Source organism: Takifugu flavidus, chromosome 4, assembly GCF_003711565.1.
Source record: "Takifugu flavidus isolate HTHZ2018 chromosome 4, ASM371156v2, whole genome shotgun sequence".
Lineage (NCBI taxonomy): Eukaryota > Metazoa > Chordata > Actinopteri > Tetraodontiformes > Tetraodontidae > Takifugu > Takifugu flavidus.
In genome coordinates, this window is record NC_079523.1 from 11,810,402 (window position 1) to 11,831,560 (window position 21,159).

The 21,159-nt window shown below is 42.5% G+C and overlaps 3 protein-coding genes across 3 annotated transcripts; all 3 read right to left on the minus strand.

Annotated features, from left to right (window-relative positions):
- Positions 1–5,801: 5,801 nt before the first annotated feature.
- Positions 5,802–8,323, minus strand: LOC130524962 (elastase-1-like). Its single transcript, XM_057031568.1, has 8 exons — positions 8,217–8,323; positions 7,998–8,101; positions 7,074–7,174; positions 6,872–6,997; positions 6,611–6,747; positions 6,381–6,523; positions 5,944–6,093; positions 5,802–5,865 (listed from the first exon to the last, which is right to left on the minus strand). The coding sequence occupies exons 1-8, from the start codon at positions 8,254–8,256 to the stop codon at positions 5,848–5,850; spliced, it is 819 nt and encodes a 272-aa protein (XP_056887548.1). The 5' UTR covers positions 8,257–8,323; the 3' UTR covers positions 5,802–5,847.
- Positions 8,324–8,829: 506 nt separating this feature from the next.
- On the minus strand, positions 8,830–10,551 carry LOC130524963 (elastase-1-like). Its single transcript, XM_057031569.1, has 8 exons — positions 10,415–10,551; positions 10,220–10,317; positions 10,010–10,110; positions 9,766–9,891; positions 9,544–9,680; positions 9,313–9,455; positions 9,027–9,176; positions 8,830–8,914 (listed from the first exon to the last, which is right to left on the minus strand). Exons 1-8 carry the CDS (start codon positions 10,452–10,454, stop codon positions 8,900–8,902), a joined length of 810 nt encoding a protein of 269 aa, XP_056887549.1. The 5' UTR covers positions 10,455–10,551; the 3' UTR covers positions 8,830–8,899.
- Positions 10,552–14,016: 3,465 nt separating this feature from the next.
- On the minus strand, positions 14,017–15,771 carry LOC130524967 (elastase-1-like). Its single transcript, XM_057031573.1, has 8 exons — positions 15,655–15,771; positions 15,460–15,557; positions 15,250–15,350; positions 15,006–15,131; positions 14,783–14,919; positions 14,552–14,694; positions 14,271–14,420; positions 14,017–14,110 (listed from the first exon to the last, which is right to left on the minus strand). Exons 1-8 carry the CDS (start codon positions 15,692–15,694, stop codon positions 14,099–14,101), a joined length of 807 nt encoding a protein of 268 aa, XP_056887553.1. The 5' UTR covers positions 15,695–15,771; the 3' UTR covers positions 14,017–14,098.
- Positions 15,772–21,159: the final 5,388 nt, after the last annotated feature.

Consider the following 21,159-nt stretch of genomic DNA (forward strand, 5'->3'; position numbering starts at 1 on the left):
TAATTTTATGTAGGTTAAGATGTCAATGTTGGTCTGAACCAACAACTAGCTGTCTTGTTGCCTCATTGACAAAAATGTTTCCTCCCTAAAAGAGACCCCTGGAGCTGACCCAAGTCTTTTATGACTTGGATATATATACACTTTTTATTGTGTTTGCTCATTTATTTTAGTGAATAACTGAGGCACTCTACTTTGGCTGCCTTTAAAGGAAACCAGCTCAAAGGAAGTCATAAACATCCAGATTAACATTAACAAATTTATCATAGATGCGGTTAGATCTACATAACGATGTTTTCAAAGTTCTCTGCAGTCACAGGGAATTCTGGAAATCAAAGCATGGTTACTTTGAAGAATTGGTTTTGTTCTCTGGGCACCTGAACATGTCCCTCTGCCTGTCTTTGTTGTTTGTTTACAAAGTTAAGAGCTGAGATTGATCTTCCATTGTTATGTTACTGGGCTACAAAAAAGCACTGCAAAATAAAAGAAGGATACATTTACAGGTAGATATTGTATAAAGTTTATACTATATGTCTCTTATATGTATATAAACCCTGCCGGTTTATTCTTGTTATATAAGCAGAGACACCAAGGTCACACATTATATGTGCCTGGCGTGCAGAAACATGGGTCAAATGGGAGAGTCGATTGATAGGTGAAGGGATTGGGTACTTCTCCCGGCATCATGTGAGGCTTGTTAACCCACCGGTGTGATGGGCACACTGTTGTCTGTATTTGAGGTTTCAAGGGCTTTGTGTTAGCCCGCGAAGCTGCGGGGAGCCGGTTCTAGTCCCAGATTGAGCGTCAGTCTGGAATGAAACATTGCAATGCCCAGGCTCCCTGCTCCCTTGTGAGACACATCATCAGTTGTGTGCCCTGAGGTCTTAGAATGTTTCGACCACTTACCACCAGACACTCCCACCCAAGGATGGTACTGAGAGATGCGCTGTCTCCGAGGTGTGTCTCACGTTAACCTACACTACAGTAGCCACTTGTTTTTAAGAGCAGATTTTTTCAAAACATCATTCATTATTTTGGTTTAAAAAAAAGGAGAGACGAAAGGGGTACGAATCTAGGTCCCGGTGCGTCCAGGGCTCAGTCTCTACGTTTAGGCTGAAGTATAGTGCTTAAGGGTTTGGGTTAAGTTTCTTCTCGTTAGGCTGGATTCTTTATGTCTGCTCATAATATCCATGCTATTTATAAATATCTTTTCTCTTTTAAGTTAATCTCCCCATCTGTCTCTTGATACAACTAATCTGCAGTTCTTTATCTATCCTCTAGAGGGCAGCTCATTGCTATCAATGACAATTCTGAATCACAATCCTGCAGCCACTGGGATTTGGATTTAATGACACACATTTAAAGTGATGAACCCTCTCACATTCTAAATACAAAACTCAAGAAGAGACATTTATTTCATTAGGCCTGCAAAGAGATGCAAGACAGCAAATCTGCTGTTATTATTTTGTCAACAAATGGTTTGTAATAGGACATCATATCAACAGGTTTTCTTTCCTGTTATCACTAGAAGTTGGTTTGAAGACCATATGAGTTGTGTGCAGCAGGACAATGTTCCCTAAACATGCATCAACAGGGCTCAGGGCTCAGCCTCAGATTAGGAGGATGTGTCAGTCTCCATCACTTTGCAGGCGGGAATCATCCGACTCAGGTGAATTTGTTATAAACTAAGTGACACATTCAAACAGTAAATACCAATGTTAATTGCACAGAGGCACTATCATCTCTGAGAGCTCAGAGCTCACACTATAAAGTCTCCCTTACCCCTGACAACATGTTCAATAAAGTCATTTTCATCGCAAGAACAAGACTTATCAAGCAAGACTTGATGCATGGGCTGTAATTACTTTTACAAGGTGAACACTTTCTCATTAAATGCAAACGATGGTTTCACGGATACATTAACATTTTAATTTCTTTTCCAACAGCTCAACCGTTCACAAAAATATCGCTAGCCGTTCATTTCGATGATTAAATCTCGTCAGCCATTAGTTCTGCTGTATTGTCCGAGTGGTTCGCGGTGGCACGATGTGATTAATGCACGTATAAAGACTTTGTCGGAAACCGATGCGCCACAAAACATTTGCAATTTAGCAGGAAGGGTCCTTAATAACGATCAGTTTACACAAGTCAGGTAAATATATGAATCAAAGCACCAAATAATCAGCAGTATGAAATCAACATGTCACTTTAGATGATCTGTGAGAATATCATATAAACAATACACTCTATCTGCTCTGCCACGCTTCATTTCCCCCCCAAATATTCCTTTCTTTCTGTCCTCCAATATTCTGGAACAAACTGCATTTCTTCACCTTTTTGTGATCAGACTTTCACTTCATCTTTTGTGACAGTTATTTCTGCCCTCTGATCACAGCAGATTAAAATATTTGAAAACTTCAGATCGCCTCAAAATCATTCTGCAGCCTTGGGGAACGTCTGCATTTTGGGCAGAAATGATATGACACACAGCTTCACACATTTATAGGTCACATATCTGTCATGTTTGACATGTCCATGTGTGATGATGCTCATGACGATGACAGGTTTTTCACCCCTCCCATGTGTGTCTGAGCTTATTGACCATGTAAGAAAGTTATTTACAGTATTGTTATTTAAATTGGACTAAAGAAATTGTATTTATTCAGTTAAAAACCTTGTGTTTTATTTAAATGACTCACGCTAAAATATATCACTAACATCAGCAACACGTCGTTGCCTTTGTATGGACCAAACTTAACCCTTCTGTTGATGACCAAATATGTTGACATTCTCATTTACAATAAGGACAAAATGAAGGAATGCTTGGAGGACATTTTAGGAATGCATCTCAGCAAAGAATGAGATAAATGTTGCTTGTTTCCTCGTCTCCATGGAGATCCATTTTTTATTCATCCATGCTCTATGGCAGTGCGAGGACAAATGAGTCACTGTGTGATTATCCTGACATGAGAGGATGCTCTGAGGCGGCATTGCTGAAAACATACTTTTTCCCCTTTCTTTTTCAGGTAAAACTCCGTTACACTGTTGAGCTGATGTAGTCAGAAATGCGAGTGAAGCTTCTTGAAGGTCTTGCAGCCATGGCCCATGCACGAAGCTACGCTCACCTTGACCAACTGGCTGACCATCAACATTTGGAGAGTGCATGCACCCTCGTGCAGTAGCTCGCAGCTGATAAAACGTCCCACTTCTCAACGCAGTTAACCTGTTCCCACTCGGTTCTCGCGCCTTGCTGCGCTCAGACAGCCCCGAGCACGTTTGTGCGTAGCTCGAACTTAACTTTGACAACTTTGTGCAGCTTAAGCACAAGCGTGGATCGTTGTAAGTGACTTATGCCCCTGCTGAGGCAGCAGGCGGTCCCACATGTCTTCCAAAATATCCGTCTTGACAGGAAGGGGTCAGCCCACGGCTAAGTTTGAGACATTCGATTTCCCTTTTTAACGACGCACTGGGACTTGGGTTTGACAAGATCTTCGTATACTTTTCTCCAGTTTGCTTGTACCCATACACATTTACGCTAGGAGCAGCATATCAGGACAATTACCTAATGTCAAATGCAGCGTCTTGAGTCACACAGCGTGTACAAACTGTAATCTTCAAACTGTCAGCTTGTTCTGTCATGACTGTAATAACATGACAAGTCTGGTTGCAAAGAGCATAGATGCTGCATGCGTGGAGACAAAAGTTTCGGAAAGCTTTTAGAAGGTCTAGAGGGAAATGTGGGAAAGTCTGATGAGTTGCCCATAGCAAAGCACTTAAGTCAGCATTGGTGGGACTGACAACTACTAAGATGTGATCTTTTTTTTTTTCCTATGTGTGAGCGAGAGCAACAAGACTGCCAGGCTTCTCTAGCGTGCTCTAGCTCGAGGCTAGCATCTCAGGGGTACATTAGCCGAACATGACACATCTGAATAATGGACAGGTTCAGATGCAATCTGGGAAGTGTAGGCACCAGGTTTTATTAGGGGCAAAATAAGTCTTTCTATTGACTAGAAAGATGCTATGCAACATTGCCAGCATGGAGTAAGAGTGCTCCGTTGGACATAGTCATTGAGCGTAGCTTTGGTGGACAGACAGAGAAAGATGATGTACTGTGATCAAAAAGTTGAACCCATGCAGTTCTATCCTTGCTGCGGAAAAGGATTGTTGTCCAATGTATCAAATCCTGCTGGACCTACCAAGGCCAGGAGTACCTTACCACCATCCACTCTTTCCAGGCCAATTTGCTCCTCAATATACATGGGTTGGGACTCAGCCAGTGCCCCTCATCAGGGGCAGAAAGTATCAGAACATTAGAATTAGACATCAAGGGTTCAGCTGTGATAGGGGGCATGTGTTTATATTTATTTGTGTGTGTGCATGTGCGTGTGTGTGTGAAAGCGGAGGGGAATCAGACAGTTCTTAACCAAGGGCTGAGAGTGAGGTCAACACAAGAAACAGGAACATGTCTGCAATCTCCCGGAATGCATCAAAAGTGAAGATTACTGCCCACTATCAGTTTGCAAGTGAGCAGCTGGTTTGTCTGTGTGTATGTCCGTCCACCTGGGTCCGTCTCATGGGTATACAGTATGTGTCTGCAAGTAATCTGTCCATCATCTACCATCTATATCACAGAACCTCCCTCTGCTGCCGTTGGGGCGAGAGGCCGGGTGCATCCCCAGGTCTCAGGTTAACAAGCATGACTGTGTAATTATATATTTGATTAATCACTGTCATTAGCTGACATTAAATTACAAAACACACACACACACACACACACACACCACCACACACACCACACACACACACACACACACACACACACACACACACACACACACCTTGTAATTGAAATCCATCCTCTCATCTTGCTCACTCAGTGGGTTTCCTCTGTCTGCTCCCCCACCATTAAAGACATGTAAGCTGGTGTGGTTTCCAGTCAGCCTTGACCAGGGAACTTACTCAGAATCTGCTTCTGATCCCCCAAGGATCCCTTTCGGATGGATTAAAAGCAGATATCAAATTGCACCATCAAGAGATCAATAAATGGTCCCCTTCCTGCTCCTGCTATCTAGAGAGTCAATTTAAAGGTGACCTTCAGCATTGTCTGCTGTGACGATGCTACAACAAAGATTACCACAGGTTTGAATCATATGAGTGATAACACTAGTGTGAAATTTTTAGTAGACAAAGTATTTGTAGTATTTATACAGCCAGTGAATAAAGGAGAGGAGAGGAGAGGAGAGGAGGAGAGGAGAGGAGAGGAGAGGAGAGGAGAGGAGAGGAGAGGAGAGGAGAGGAGAGGAGAGGGTTCCCATTTATTGCTGCAATTTTTGTCATATGAACGTGTCCACAAACATTAAATAAACAACACATGTGACATTTAAAATGACTAAACAGGAGAGGGAGTTGTCGTAACTCTGGATTGTGAGTTTGTGTACATGGTGGTGGATGCTATGAACGAGAGGCTGAGTGGGGTCAGCTAGGCTTATACTCCACTTCTGCTGTGTTCCGCGTCACATCAAGGTCTTGGTTTAGCTAATTGGTGCTGACTGAACCTTAAGCCCAACCCAGGAGTTTTTCAGGGCTGATCAACGAACATACTCTGGAGCAAGGGCTCGGTTAATAAAAGTTTCTGTAAATGGCCATTTTGGGGAGGTTCCTACAGCGGAGACACACACCAACGGCCCCATAAACTTACCCCGAAGACTGTGAAAAGCCCTGCAATTGCTCAAGATCAACAGCTGTAAGCATTTTGATTATATTTATGTTCCACATGTTAATGTCACAGAGAAAAACACACCCAAGACTTTGAGAACCTTTATTTTTATGAGAAATTAGAACGAAGGCAATTCAAGAAGAGTTCATGACCTGGAAAGAGAAAATGATATAATCAGCATATTCAGTGACTCGGTGGAGACCTGTTCTGAAAAAGTGAAAACAACTGGCCTTGTTCATCCATGTGGTGTATGCAGAGACGCGGGTGAAGACGGTGGGCTTCTGGTGCGTATTGCACCCCATACCAGACACAAAGCTAGCTATGCCATGGACGTAGTAATGGTTGTTGACTAGGCAGTTGAGAGGGCCTCCAAAATCACCCTGGAATGAAACGAAAACAGATGTTTACAGAAACATCAATACATTAACGTTGTTGTTTTTCTATTTTTTTTGTTAGAGAAAAGCTCTGATCTGACTTATTGTCCGATCTGTTGACCTATTTAACCTATTATCTCCAAATTCGTTTTAAACTAGAAAATGACGTGTTTCTTTAACTTTTGTCATGAATTGTAACGCACGTTTTAAGCTTTGAAATTTTCCAGATTTGCATTATTCTGCATACTCTCCCATTTTTTCCATTCTCTCCAATTAGCGGATATTGGACTCACGTTACAACCTGACTGCGACCCCCCGCCTGCACAGATCATACTGGGCTTGACCGTGCTCCCCCACCAGCCTGAGCTAGTGCAGGTCTGGTGGTCAACACTATGAAGAAGGACCTGCCTCATTCTGCTGGGCATACCTCCACCAGCTGTGGGGAAAGAGAGGAGGGACAGAAATGTAGAGCAACACCGAGATCTCATCGAATTTTACAAACAGAAGCGCGAGAGAGGCTCACTGGAGGTGCGTCCATATCCGGTCAGGTAACAGATGTTGTTGTGGGGTAAGATCTCACCAAATGAAGGCAGATAGGCCGTTCTCACGTAAGAAGTGATTGAAACTGGAGAGGACAGCTTCAGCAAGGCAATGTCATTACTAAATGTACAAAAACAATTTTTAACAAACGAGGAAGAGAAATACATATTACACAATTGTTTGTGTGCATTGTTGACAACAGGGATGTTAAAGGAATGCAGTGATGGACAACAGATACACCCACCCAGAGGAGATGCTGTCACTCTTCCATTCTGGATGGACATAAACATTGCTGACATGCCTGGATTGTTCAGTTTTGTCGTTGTGGTACAGTATGAGATCACCGAGGACCACAGAAATAGACCTGGGGCTGTTTTAGCTTGGGTTAGTGCTCTGCACCATTTTTAAATCATACCATCCTGAAGAAGTACAGTTGCACCTGTTACCTGTAAACACAGTGGGCGGCGGTCATGACCCATTGTGTCCTAATCAACGTACCACCACAGAAATGGCGATAGGAGCCCTCGGAGTAGTACTGGAGAGACACCTGAGGACAAGGTAACCCAGTGTTGTCATTGCATATTTTCTTTGGACTTATAAGGACAAGAATAAACGGAAAGGTGATTTCACACTCGCACTGCTGTAAGATTAACATGTAAAAAGTGGGCCTGTGAGATCAACACAAAGTCTTTTCAGAGGTTTTCTCATTTAAATAAGCAGCAAATGTGAGCTACATTTTCATCTATTTCTCTAAAAATGCATTCTGTGGAATAAAACCTCAATAGTTTCTCAGGGACTTCCACAAAGCAGTGTGTGACATCAGCCAGTTTACACATGGTGCCATCTGTGGCCGTCACACCCTTCCTGCTCTTATTGGCTGGGGGATAAACACCCACTGTAAGGTATGTCTAACATTTGGAGTTGCAGCCAATATTTCACACACATTAGAGCTAGAACCTATCAAACAGATCAGATAGGAGACAAAAAGAACCTCTAAAAGACCAGCTGCGTTTGACTCAGGCAATTCAGACTATCTGGATGGTTACTGAGGGCCCCCGCAGGCATAATTGGTACTGGATCTCAACTCAGACAAGGTAGACAACATTGAGGTAGACTAGCTTAGATGACAGCTGGAAAACAATTCGGATTGTGTTATATAGTATTCTGTGTATCTCTATCCATAGTAGTTAATGTCTCACTGGTGTGTAAATAAAATCTTCAGGCTCTGAAAAAAAAGGTTTCTTTTCAATTTCGTTCAAATTAAAGTACAAGTATTGTAGAAATCACCATCACATCTTTTGAAACCATTTTTTCAGCAATGCAGAATTTTTTTAAAATCATGTTTGCTTTTTTGAGGTATTTTGCTGTACCTGCCAAGGCCAGGAGGAGTGATAAGGTACCTCGACACCCCCAACAACTCTTTCCATAACAGTACTCTGCATATCACCATTGTGAAGCTCCGACTCCGCCAGCACTAAAGTCATAGAGGAGGGAAAAAACACAAAAACACCATTTCAGGGCAGGTTTGGCTAGAGTGTGAAATGGGCGCACAGCAGCTTTAGAGAAAAAAAACCTTTTATGTTTCTCACCTGTGGCTGTGAGTGCAGCGAACATCAGAAAGACGAGCATGTTTGGAGCGTTCTAACAAACCTGAAAGTGTGCTTCATTCTTTTATGCTGTGAGGTGACCAGTGAAAGAGCCTGGTCCTGGTTAGAAAGGCACCTGTGGATTTTCTCAGGCTTTATCATAGTTTATTATGACATGTGCAAACATGCTGCCACATCATGATAAATGAACAAAAAAACGTATTTTCTATCACTAATTCATTCATTTTTTATCTTATAAAACGATCTATCTATCTATCTATCTATCTATCTATATCTATCTATCTATCTATCTATCTATCTATCTATCTATCTATCTATCTATCTATCTATCTATCTATCTATGTGTGTATTCTATTTATATTCTTATTACATTCACATCACCTATTTTGTTGTGGGGTTTGGAGATTAGCACAACATATCTGTAACTATATCTATATTAATATATTTAGAGATATATATCTATATAGATAGTTAGAAAGATAGGTTGATAGGTAGGTAGATAGATAGATAAATAGACAGAGAGAGAGAGAGAGAGACAAAGCAAAACAGTGATATCGCTATTTGCTTTAAAGCTAAGGAAATGAAGGACTTGTAGTTTGATCAATTGAAAGTTTATTTTCAAATTGGCCTCTCTTATTGTCTGCTGCTTCAGATGAGTCTTCACTTTACATCATCATGATCTGGAAAAACAGAAACAGACATTATACTCTGCAGAAAATAAATAAATATGAAATGTTGTGTGAGGTAGATCAGGTATGACTGACGATATTGTGACTGAGCATTAATACTAACAGAGTCCATCCATTCGATGTAGGCAGACACACGGGTGAAGACGGTGGGCTTCTTGGGGTAGTTGCATCCCCAACCAGACACAAAGCTGGCAATACCATGGACGTAGTATTTTCCATTAACGAGGCAGTTCAGAGGGCCACCTGAGTCACCCTGAGAGGAAATTAAAACAGTATCTTCAGTATCAAGAGGACAGATGTAACAAAAACATAATCTAGAACTTAGGAGATAAAGTTATTATGTGTAAAAATTTTGCATGTCCTTTATTCTTTTTCCTCATTTGACTCACATTGCATCCAGAGTCAGCGCCGCCACCACCACACACCATGGTGTTCTTGACAGTGCTGCCCCACCAGTCGCTTCTGGAGCAGTTGTTGTGGTCGACCAGAGGGAGGTAGGCCTGCTTCAGCTGGGCGGACAGGCTACCACCAGCTAGAAACAGCAAACAATGTAAAGGGAAGATTGAGCTTCACTGAGGAAAGACTTTTGAGGATGTGAGGGGATGGTGCAATGAACCCACTGGATGTGAGTCCCCATCCGGTGATGTAGCAAAGGTTGTTGTGGGGCAGGAGCTGGCCGGAGGGAGGGAGGTAACCCAGCTGGACGTAAGAGTTCAGAGTGGCCTCGGTGGACAGACGCAGCAGGGCAATGTCATACCTGAGTTGGTGAGAAGCTTACTGTAAAACACTGTTCACAGCACCTCACACACTAAATGTCTAAGAACAAGACAAGCACTCGTTACCCAGCAGCAACATTGTTGGAGTTCCATCCGGGGTGGATGTGCACTTTGCTGACGGCAATGATCTGCTCTGTGCCTCCGTTTTTGTAGAGGTCATGCTCCCCAAGGACAACACGGTAGGTCATGGGTCTGCAGTATTTAACATTGAAAAAAAGACTTTCTCAACTGAAATGACAAATTGACCTCTTCCAGACCAATTACGGAATGACTCCTGGCCATTATAGGGTTTAATTCTTCCTTATTTCACCTGTCCACACAGTGAGCAGCTGTCATAACCCAGCCTCTCTCAATCAGGGTTCCTCCGCATGTGTGATAGAAGCTGCTGCCAGATCTGTACTGAAGAGAGATCTAAGAAGGGAGGAATTAAATCGCAGTTGTGTTACTGCCACTATTATTGTGGTTCTTGTTATAATGATTGCAGTGCTAACTAGATGTGTCATAGTTAAGCTGTTATTACCTGCCAGGGCCAAGAGTTGGGAGTGGCCACTTCACCTCCGACAACCCTCTCAAGGCTGTCCTCGATGTACCTGGGCTGTGGTCCCAGGTCAGCCAGAACTTGTTAAAAAAGAAAGGAAAACAAAGCTGCATGAGTTTTACGTTCCTGCATCTCCTGTGGTGTTACACAGCAGTGTGTACAGTGTGGTTTTCTTACCCAGGGCTGCAAGGCTTGTCAACACCAGAAACCTCAGCATGTCTGCACGATGTCAGAATGTGTCTGCGAGGAATCAGACCTTTCCCCCTGCTTTTATACCTCTCTACAGTGGAAAATTGAGGCTGTTGTTTCTCCGGTGACATAAGCCCGAGAGACGCACCTGTGACCTGTCTCACAAATGTTATCAGTTGGTCAGCACGCACCACCTGCTTTCCCTGTTCAAAAATGCTGCACAAGGAGCAAAAAAATTATAACATGTTCGATAAAGTCGACCACTTTCATTCGTGTTTGGCATTTGTGAAGGAAAACATAATTTTCCCGTTACTTTAGGTAGATATGTTGAAGAAAGTAGTAGTAGTTTTTTTATACGGACAAATACCGATACATTTTTATCTGAGGAAATGTTACACTTTTTACCCACCATCAAAACCCCTTGAAAGACTTTTATCGGTTCTTGAAGATATTTTGTCTCCCATCCAAATGACTTGATAAGTTTGACTTCAAAAAACATTCCTTTAGTATGAATCTATTTCTAGTTAAGAGAGACAAAAAGCAAATATCTCTAGACCAGCTGTTGACTCAAGCACTTCAGACTTCCTGCGTGGATGTCCCAGGGCCTGCAGAACCACAATTGGTTCTGGTTCTCAACCCAGACAAAGGAGACAACAGTGAGGTATCACTGCAAAACCCTTTATCATCACAGGAGAAAAAAAATACAGAAAACACACTGTTGAATATACCCACATTAGCAGATTTATTGAAGGAAATTGTTATGTTTCTCCCCTGTGGCTGTAAGTGCAGTGAACAGCAGAAGGATGAGTGTGTGGAGCATTCCAAGATGTCTGGAAGTGTTTCTCATTCTGTTATACAGTGAGGTGACCTTCGTTGGATATGGCTCAGTTCTGAGCCTGGTTAGAAAGGCATCTGCAAACCTTCTGAGATTATGTTGGGGAACAAAAAAAGACAACACAGGCCAAAACCATGAAACTCCATAAAGAAACCCCTCTTTTCACAAACTGACTTCACAAACTCAGCTCATATCAGCTAATCAACAAGTGGCCATTACCTTCCCACTTTAGAACCTCCACCCCAGATATGGACAGAAAATATTGCTTCAGGGGACATTTGCTCGAACAAGAGCCCGCTACTGCTACTGATGCCAGCCTCTATCATAATGTAGCCTCGCCATTTGTTCACCAGCCCATGTGAGGACATCACACAAGCGACCTTCATCATCTTTCTTGATTTAATCCATGGTGACAAATCAACTACACCTCCACAAAAAGGTGAGGTGAAAGACCCAATCAGAGGCATATCATGGCGAGTCATCTTTATTTCATATCGAGGCGCGAAATAATCGTGGGATAAAACATCTGCTTAGATAACTCTTCCTCCTCTTCACTACAGAATCCAAATGTGGAAGAGGCCTGTCCACACTGCTAAAATGAAGATCCTGAATCCATTCCAGTATTCCCAAAGTTCCACACCTTTGTCTTCCATCCACATGACTCGTTTTCCCTTCCAGCAGAAATAATCGCAAAGCTGCCAATGTTATTAACTCTATCTCTGCATGCACATAGTACATAAACACATTTAAGTCTGTAATTCGACTATGGTCAACACTCCATCAAAGCACTGTGGCCTGCCGGCACTCTGAGCCACCATCTTAGCTCCGTGACTTCCAAAGTGTCCACCCATTAGTCTAGGCCTACTTTATTTAATAGAACCAATAAGCCTCTTGACAAAGTGAGGAAATAAACAGGCTAAAAAACTTTTTTTTTTTTTTAAATCACCTGATGGAGCAAAAAAAAAATAAAAATAAAAACCTAGAATATTACATAAATCCAAATCTCTCCTTGGGAGGAAAGAAACAAAACTACAAACCAAAACGCTCCTGACTGGAGGATAACCAAAGTGATTACCAAAAATGAACCAAAATAAAAGGCACTTGACAGGATTGACAAAATTCTGTAGAACTCTCTTGATATAATAATCACTCCCAAAGGAGGCAATCAAAAATGACTATAAAATTTAAGATAGCTATGATTTGAAAACTAAATTACAAAACTTACAAACAAAATTAACTCAGGAAGGCAGAAAAAGGAACCAGCCAATAGCAACAGCAACAGACTTAGCTGAAGCTGAAGCAAGTACTTGGTAGAAAGGGTGGGGTGCACGATAGGATGAAACTCTAGAACCAGACAAGGAAAGACGCATAATAAATATAGACATGGGCAACAATGAAGGCTGGTGAGTGTGGGCCCTGGTGCAAAATACGGAGTAAAGCGGAAAAACAAAGTCCAACACGCAAAATCTTTAATCAAATAGGAAGCAGGAAGTCATACACAAAAATAACCAACACAATCAGGTAAACAAACAGGCAAAGAGTAGGCAAATATCCAAAAACAAAGAATGAAATAATGAGCCACACACAAGAAGTAATAGAAGAACACTTAGATGCAGGGACACAAAGACAATCTGACATGGACTACACTGTGGGGCCAGTTAAAATACACAGGAAAACAAGACACAGGTGTTGATTGGATAGTCAGAGAGCAAACAAAGCTCGCGAACTGCGTCTGGATCGCAATATTGTTTTGTTTGTGTAATAGCTATTTTGACACTCCCACAATGGCTGAAGGAGGAGAAGAAATAGATTTGGTGGCAGCTTTACTGTCAAGGTCATTTCCAAGATAGATTTTTCAAGAAAAGCTGAATGTTGTTAAGAAAAGTTGGACTAATCCGAAGCTAGCTAGCCTGTCGACTCGACTTTCAGCATTAGCTTCGATGGCGATAGAAAAGGACTTCTAGATGGACCCAAAGCACAGGAGACCTGCTCACCCCTGGTTTGTTCATTCAGTAAAGACATTTATTGTGGCTACAGGAGTTCTCTATCTGGGATGCAACAGCTCTTTATTCTGTATTTCTACATAATAAGATGATTTTCAGCAATGCGCTGTCCATCAGTGGTTGAGCAATGCTCACACTCTCAGAACTCCTGAGGGACGTCTTTCAATAAATAAACGCACAAATGACTTCCTAGAGCCTTGAGGCTCAAGCTGTTCCACAGCAGCTCTTCTCCACTGCATATTCACTTCAGCACGATAAAGGAACATCACACAGCCGCTGTATACCTGTAGTCCTACCCCCTGTGCATCTCACATCTCCCTTCCCCCAGAAAAAGCTGCAGGATGCTGTGTGTTACTTGCAACAACCCTTTCCCCTCTCGGACTCACAACAAGAACCGCTAACCAATTCATGTTGCTGCTTAACTGTAAGAATATACTGTGTTTTTAACTGTGTGTCAACGCTCCGAACCATTGACGCACTGATGTGTTTGCTCTCTGAGCTGTCCTCTTATCCACGTGACTTCCAAGACATCTACAGGAAACCGGTCAGCGCCTTGGATTTTTAAAAAAAAACTTTTATATCAGTCAGCTCAAATTAATTCCACAATCATTGAGGTCACATCAATGAGGGTATTATTGATATTTATTCCCTATTTTTTACCCTTTATAAATTGTTGCTGGGTTGGAGTTTAGCAGTAACATATCTATGTACATTAAATCTAATAAGCTAATAAAGAAATGAGGGACTTAGAGTTTGATCAATTTTTCATTGAAGTTTTTTTTATTTTTTCACAGTGACTTTCTCTTCTCTTGCTGCTTCAAATGAGTCTCTTCTTTACATCATGATCTGGAAATAAAGAAGTGAACATTATTCAGACATCACATATTAAAATCGATTTAACTGCAGCAAAGCTGTGCTTCAATTAACTAACATATATAAACATGGAACGTTGTGTGAGGTAGATCAGGTATGACTGACGATATTGTGACTGAGCATTAATACTAACAGAGTCCATCCATTCGATGTAGGCAGACACACGGGTGAAGACGGTGGGCTTCTTGGGGTAGTTGCATCCCCAGCTAGACACAAAGCTGGTAACGCCATGGACGTAGTATTTTCCATTAACGGAGCAGTTCAGAGGGCCACCTGAGTCACCCTGAGAGGAAATTAAAACAGTATCTTCAGTATCAAGAGGACAGATGTAACAAAAGCATAATCTAGAACTTAGGAAGTTATTATGTGTAAAAATTTTGCATGTCCTTTATTCTTTTTCCTCATTTGACTCACATTGCATCCAGAGTCAGCGCCGCCACCACCACACACCATGGTGTTCTTGACAGTGCTGCCCCACCAGTCGCTTCTGGAGCAGTTGTTGTGGTCGACCAGAGGGAGGTAGGCCTGCTTCAGCTGGGCGGACAGGCTACCACCAGCTAGAAACAGCAAACAATGTAAAGGGAAGATTAAGCTTCACTGAGGAAAGATTTTTGAGGATGTGAGGGGATGGTGCAATGAACCCACTGGATGTGCGTCCCCATCCGGTGATGTAGCAAAGGTTGTTGTGGGGCAGGAGCTGGCCGGAGGGAGGGAGGGAACCCAGCTGGACGTAAGAGTTCAGAGTGGCCTCGGTGGACAGACGCAGCAGGGCAATGTCATACCTGAGTTGGTGAGAAAGCTTACTGTAAAACACTGTTCACAGCACCTCACACACTAAATGTCTAAGAACAAGACAAGCACTTGTTACCCAGCAGCAACACTGTTGGAGTTCCATCCGGGGTGGATGTGCACTTTGCTGACGGCAATGATCTGCTCTGTGCCTCCGTTTTTGTAGAGGTCATGCTCCCCAAGGACAACACGGTAGGTCATGGGTCTGCAGTATTTAACATTGAAAAAAAGACTTTCTTAACTGAAATGACAAATTGACCTCTTCCAGACCAATTACGGAATGACTCCTGGCCATTATAGGGTTTAATTTTTCCTTATTTCACCTGTCCACACAGTGAGCAGCTGTCATAACCCAGCCTCTCTTAATCAGGGTTCCTCCGCATGTGTGATAATAGTTGCTGCCAGATCTGTACTGAAGAGAGATCTAAGAAGGGAGCAGTTAAATCGCAGTTGTGTTACTGCCACTATTATTGTGGTTCTTGTTATAATGATTGCAGTGCTAACTAGATGTGTCATAGTTAAGCTGTTATTACCTGCCAGGGCCAAGAGTTGGGAGAGGCCACTTCACCTCCGACAACCCTCTCAAGGCTATCCTCGATGTACCTGGGCTGTGGTCCCAGGTCAGCCAGAACTTGTTAAAAAAGAAAGGAAAACAAAGCTGCATGAGTTTTATGTTCCTGCATCTCCTGTGGTGTTACACAGCAGTGTGTACAGTGTGGTTTTCTTACCCAGGGCTGCAAGGCTTGTCAACACCAGAAACCTCAGCATGTCTGCACAATGTCAGAATGTGTCTGCGAGGAATCAGACCTTTCCCCCTGCTTTTATACCTCTCTACAGTGGAAAATTGAGGCTGTTGTGTCAAGCATGGGAAACACACCTGTGATCCGTCTCACAATGTGTTATCAGTTGGTCAGCACGCACCTCCTACTTTCAATGTTTAAAAATGCTGCACAAGGAGCAAAACAATTATAACATATTTGATAAAATCTGTCACAGTTTTCCTTGCTTTGTATTTGTGGATGAAAACATCTTCTTTTCTGGTAATTTAGGTGGATATGTTGAAGAAAGCCTGGGTAAGATGTACAGGTAGTTTCTTTTCATACAAATACTGTGAATTTTTTCTTTGAGTAAACATGTTTTTTTTCCTTGCCAAAATTCTCCACCTTTAAGTCTTGAGAGATTTTTGCTTGTTTTGTCTCTCTAACAAATGGAAATAAATACATACCAAAGAAATGGCTACCAATTGATACAACCAGTCCACTGGAGATAAGGCACAGATCCAGTTTAAACCAGTAGCATGTGGACTGGTTGCTCTCGCAGAAGGACACGTGTGTGTGATGTGTGTGTTAAGGAATACAGTCAATAAACCAGTCTAAATCAGCACAGTTTAAAGAAAAGGTGCACTGCCTGAAGTCTCAAGTTCAATGAGGGTAAATTAATAGTGCCTTAAAATGGATCTTTTGATTTCGTCGCTGTTTATGATGATTGGTTTTAATTAAAACAACACAATTGATGATATGCTTTGTGCTTGCGAAAGTGTCTATAGTTTGCTTGCTCACACCAGAGGATTGTTCTTTTTTCTTTGCCTCTCCTTTCTTTTCTTTTTGTGGCCATCAATGCAATATCTGCAGCATTTCGCTGGGATTACAGTGTAACACTAGATGGTGCTAAAGACTAAAATACACAAACACTGTCCTATACATAAAAAAATATAGAATACATCTATGGTTTAGGGAGATGTTTAAATACTGTTACACTGGATTTGAACTCTAATTGCTCTCATTCTTTCCAAGATTTAAGCGTGAGAACTGAGTTCGTGATGAGTTCTCTCCCTTTTTTTTAAGTCCTTGAGCACAATCACAAATGGATTATTTGATGATTTTTCTCCTTTTTTTAATATTCCAAACACTTAACACACTTAAACGTCGACAATAGGTTTTCCCAACAATGAGAAGTCCTCTGATCAGGCTTGCTTTTATTAAACAGTAATGAGACAGAGTAATTATAACTGTGGAGTTTTGTTTCTTTTCCTTATCAGGCTATTAAGGAGATAACCGGGCTGGAAAGTGATCTGGCCCCCATGACGCACAGGAGAAGAGCAACAACTGGGGCAACAACAGTTTAGCTTTTTTTCCATCTCCATCGAAGTCCTCGCGGTACCCCCCCATCATCCCAATCTTTTTATTACAGGCATGAATGGACTGGTGAGATCAAAGAGAGGAAGTGCCGGGCACGAGTTAATTAAAGATGTTTGCCCTTGATACAGCTTCTCCTCATTAACGAACTGTCCTTTTGGTTCCCATAAAGATGTCCTGCAAACTAGCTGGAAATCGAGGTCCCATAAAAGATGGGATGCATCGATTGGCTGGATGATTTAAAGACGGTTATCAGAGTAACTGTTGATTACGCAAATTGGAAAAGTAATTTGAAAAACTTGATCTGCTCCCAGAGTCAGACTAAAGGAACATCCCGTTAAACTAAATAGCCCTTTAATATGTACAACATCTCCCGACACATGCTGTGCTGCAATGCAAAACAAAAAATCTCTTTTTTATTGAATAGACAGTGTGAGCAGAGAACTGACAGGGCAGGACACTGTGTCCTGTCATATCAACACAAGCATAAACAAATAGTACACATGATGCTGATCAAAGGCAATGACAGCTGGTGGTAAAAATCTGCTGCCATAAACACAACAATAGCAGTCCTACCACAGACATTGATGCAGCTTTAATCTGCAGCTACTTGAAATGGTTTTATATGTATAGTGAATACAATAGAAGGGCATTAATACATAAAAAGGCAGTTTTTTTAATAGCATTGGAATGCACAACAATCGCAACAAAAAAAGGAAAAATCAAACCTCCTTAAATAAATCCTTCTAATAGCTGCTGACATTTATACCCGAGGAGCACGTGAACTCTCCCATCATCTGAAAGAAGCAAGATAAACGGGTAATGAGCATGTTTGGATGCTGACAGAAAAGAATTTCCAAGAAATAGGCTGCATACGGTGTCACGCTGGGTTTCCTGTCATCTCCTTTGTTTGCGTTAAAAATCTCTCCTAATGTGTCAACGCACACAAAGCTGCAGCACTAAATCCCAGTGTAACTTGGCATTAATCCACATGCGGTCTCCAGGGACCTGCGGTGCATTAGAGCTTTTCCCTGCTGGTGACGTCTGTGTGTGTGTGTGTGTTGGTGTGTGTGTGTGTGTGTAGGCACCTCCTGCTGGGTGACAGCACAGAAACTGATCCACTGGTCCATTTACAACCTTTAATTACAATTACACCTCAGTGTAAACAATCAATGCATCCTCATATATCAGCCCCACCCCACTCTTTGCCTCTCATATTTCCTACTGCTTTTCTATCTTTATATACGTGAGCCAAACCTGGTGTCGTATAGGCTGTGGGACGGCACAGCTGGTGGGAGGTTTACCAGGGGGGTGGTGCTAACTAATGTGTAGCTGAAGAAAGATGATCTGCTGTGGTTACGAGTGCCTGATTGATCCTCTGGAGTGTCTTCCATCCATCTTTGTCCTCCTTCTGCTGCTGTTTTCACCTCAAGATGCTCTCTGCCCCTCGGTCTCAGCTGCTGCCGTCAGGTTCGGGCCCCCAGTTGCAGCAGCTGAGATGGAGGTCAGTCAGCTGAACTGGAAGAGAAGGCTCCACCTGCCTGTCTGAGCATTGGAGGAGAAGGGAAGGCTCAACAGGCCGTTTTGGTGTGTTTGTGTCCATTAAAGGATCATGCTTTAGAGGACATTTGTAGCTTGGCATGTTGTCATATGTCTCAAGCAACTGATCTATAGATACTACCAAAAAAACGCACTGCTAGAGTGCAGACATCCGCCAGGTAAATTCCCCACGTACTGCGATGTAGACCCGTAGTACAGAAGATATATGGGCAGCAGTAATATGTTGTTAGATAACATAGCAGGTTGCTTTATGATCATAGCCTTTGAATTTCAAAATCCCTCCTCAATCTGGGACATACCTGAACTGTAATTAGCTCTTTCTTGGCGCATTATCAACATTTCCTGAAAACTTTTCCAATTATTTTGCTAACAAACAAACGCCAGCTGTCACATAAACTCCTGGGCGGAGGTAATAAATCTGTCACTGGCTATTAACATAATTATTTCCTGAGAGAAAAGGAGCCCTATAATATGTCAATTAGCCCACTTAAAGCCAGAAACTGTATAAATAAGCTTTGATAGCTCCATCAGAGTACTTCTTTTCCGGGCAGTACACTAAACCAGAGAACATTAACATTGTGCAACTGTGAGGGATTGTTTAGTGGTTATCTGTCGTTTGTAGATGAGTTTCCCAACAATACCCCGACATTAAGAAAATGCTCTGAATTACTCATGGTTCCTGCCAATCATTTTTCTGTATCGCCGGCGGACGGTGCTCCCAGAAGACAAGAATGCCGTCCGGGAGCCTCACTGGTCTGTGCAATATCACTTACGCGCATGACTGCCGTCTACGACTGTGGGCCCCAGTCGGAGAGTGAAGCAAATGAACTTAAACCTCGATCGTTTCTTAACAGCAAAAGGAAATGAAGCCGGAGTGATGACTGACGGTGGATGGTGCACACACCCTGAGAAGGCCACGAGATATTAGACATAAGACATTAAAACATACACATAAAAAATAAGGCAAAACATCAAGCGCCACGTCCAAAAATCAGTCCGCTGCATTGATTTGTGAAACTCCTCTGAATGTCTGACCCGCGCCTTAAAAAACATCTGTCCTTCAAAATTACACTAAAGCCATTCTGAAGCCATTTCTAGCAAGCATCCCAATAAGCAGCAACTATGGGCGGTAATAAAAAGTAACTGCTGACTGACATAATTTCAATTATGCCTTCAATGAAAACCAGTTCTTTTATGACCAGGTGCTGCTTTGCTAGGACCATATCTCCAACATAAATTGGCGCGATAATAGAAGAAATTGTGCTGCCAGCCACTGATAGAAGGGACAGAACACTTCTGTGTGTGTCTGTGTCTGTAAGAGTGGGTGAATATTTAATTAGCTGTTAATGAAAAGAAGTCATTAGGATTAATTACTCCGGGAGGCTAATTTAAGTGTTCTTTAGGGCTCTTCTCATGAGAGTGGGAGCCTAAGTACAGGGCAGTAAAGCAGAGTTACCATCTTAATGAGGCGTCAGCTCTGGACAAACAGCCGCTCAGAGTTGTGGCGCTGTGCTGAACTCTAGTGTTGCCACATCGCAGCAGATGTGATCAGCTGGGCGGCTCATTTTGGAAAGAACAGCAGAGTGGTTTACGTATTCACCACCAGAAGATGTTTAAAGACAAAAGAGTCAAGGTGTGACGAGAGTGCAGTTTCATTTCAGGACGATGGAATGGTGAATATTTTATCCTTGCAGTAACCTTTCCAGGATGTCTTCTGACCCTTGCCCTGAAGGTGGCTGGCTCAAGCATCTGGATGGATGGATGGATGGATGGATGGATGGATGGATGGATTGATGGATGGATGGATGGTGGGTGGAAGGATGGATGATGGATGGATGGATGGATGGATGGATGATGGATGGATGGATGGATGGATGGTGGATGGATGGATGATGGATGATGATGGATGGATGGATGATGGATGGCGGATGGATGGCTGAATGGATGATGGATGGATGGCTGAATGGATGGCGGATGGATGGATGGATGGATGATGGATGGATGGATGGATGGATGATGGATGGATGGATGGATGGATGGATGGATGGATGGATGGATGGATGGATGGATGGATGATAGCCATTTTACAGGATATAATTCTAGGATGAAAATCCTTTCTGTTGCAATGCCAAACATCTTCCAATGGCACGTTTGGCTGGAGATGATTCGGTGGCTGAAGACACCTTCGGGGTCTGATTCTCTCTCTCCTTCCTGCACTAAATAAAAAGCTTCTGTAGCGATCAGGCGACTGTTGCAACGTTGAAAACGATCGTTCCTTCGAAAGTGTCGATTGGCTCTGGAAGGATTGTCTGACTCTATCGATCTGCTCCTGGTAGCATCAACCATAGAGCCTTGCATCGATCAAAGCGGTTTCCTGCGAATTCTATTAGCAGAGCAAACCCTAAAAAGAGCCCTTTTCTCAGACAACCAGACCGGCTGATATCATATCACTGCCTGGTTCAGACGAAAGTCTAATTTGCTTTTAATCTGCCCAAAGAACCTAAATTGATTTTGTTTTGTTTTTGGGTTTATTAGCTT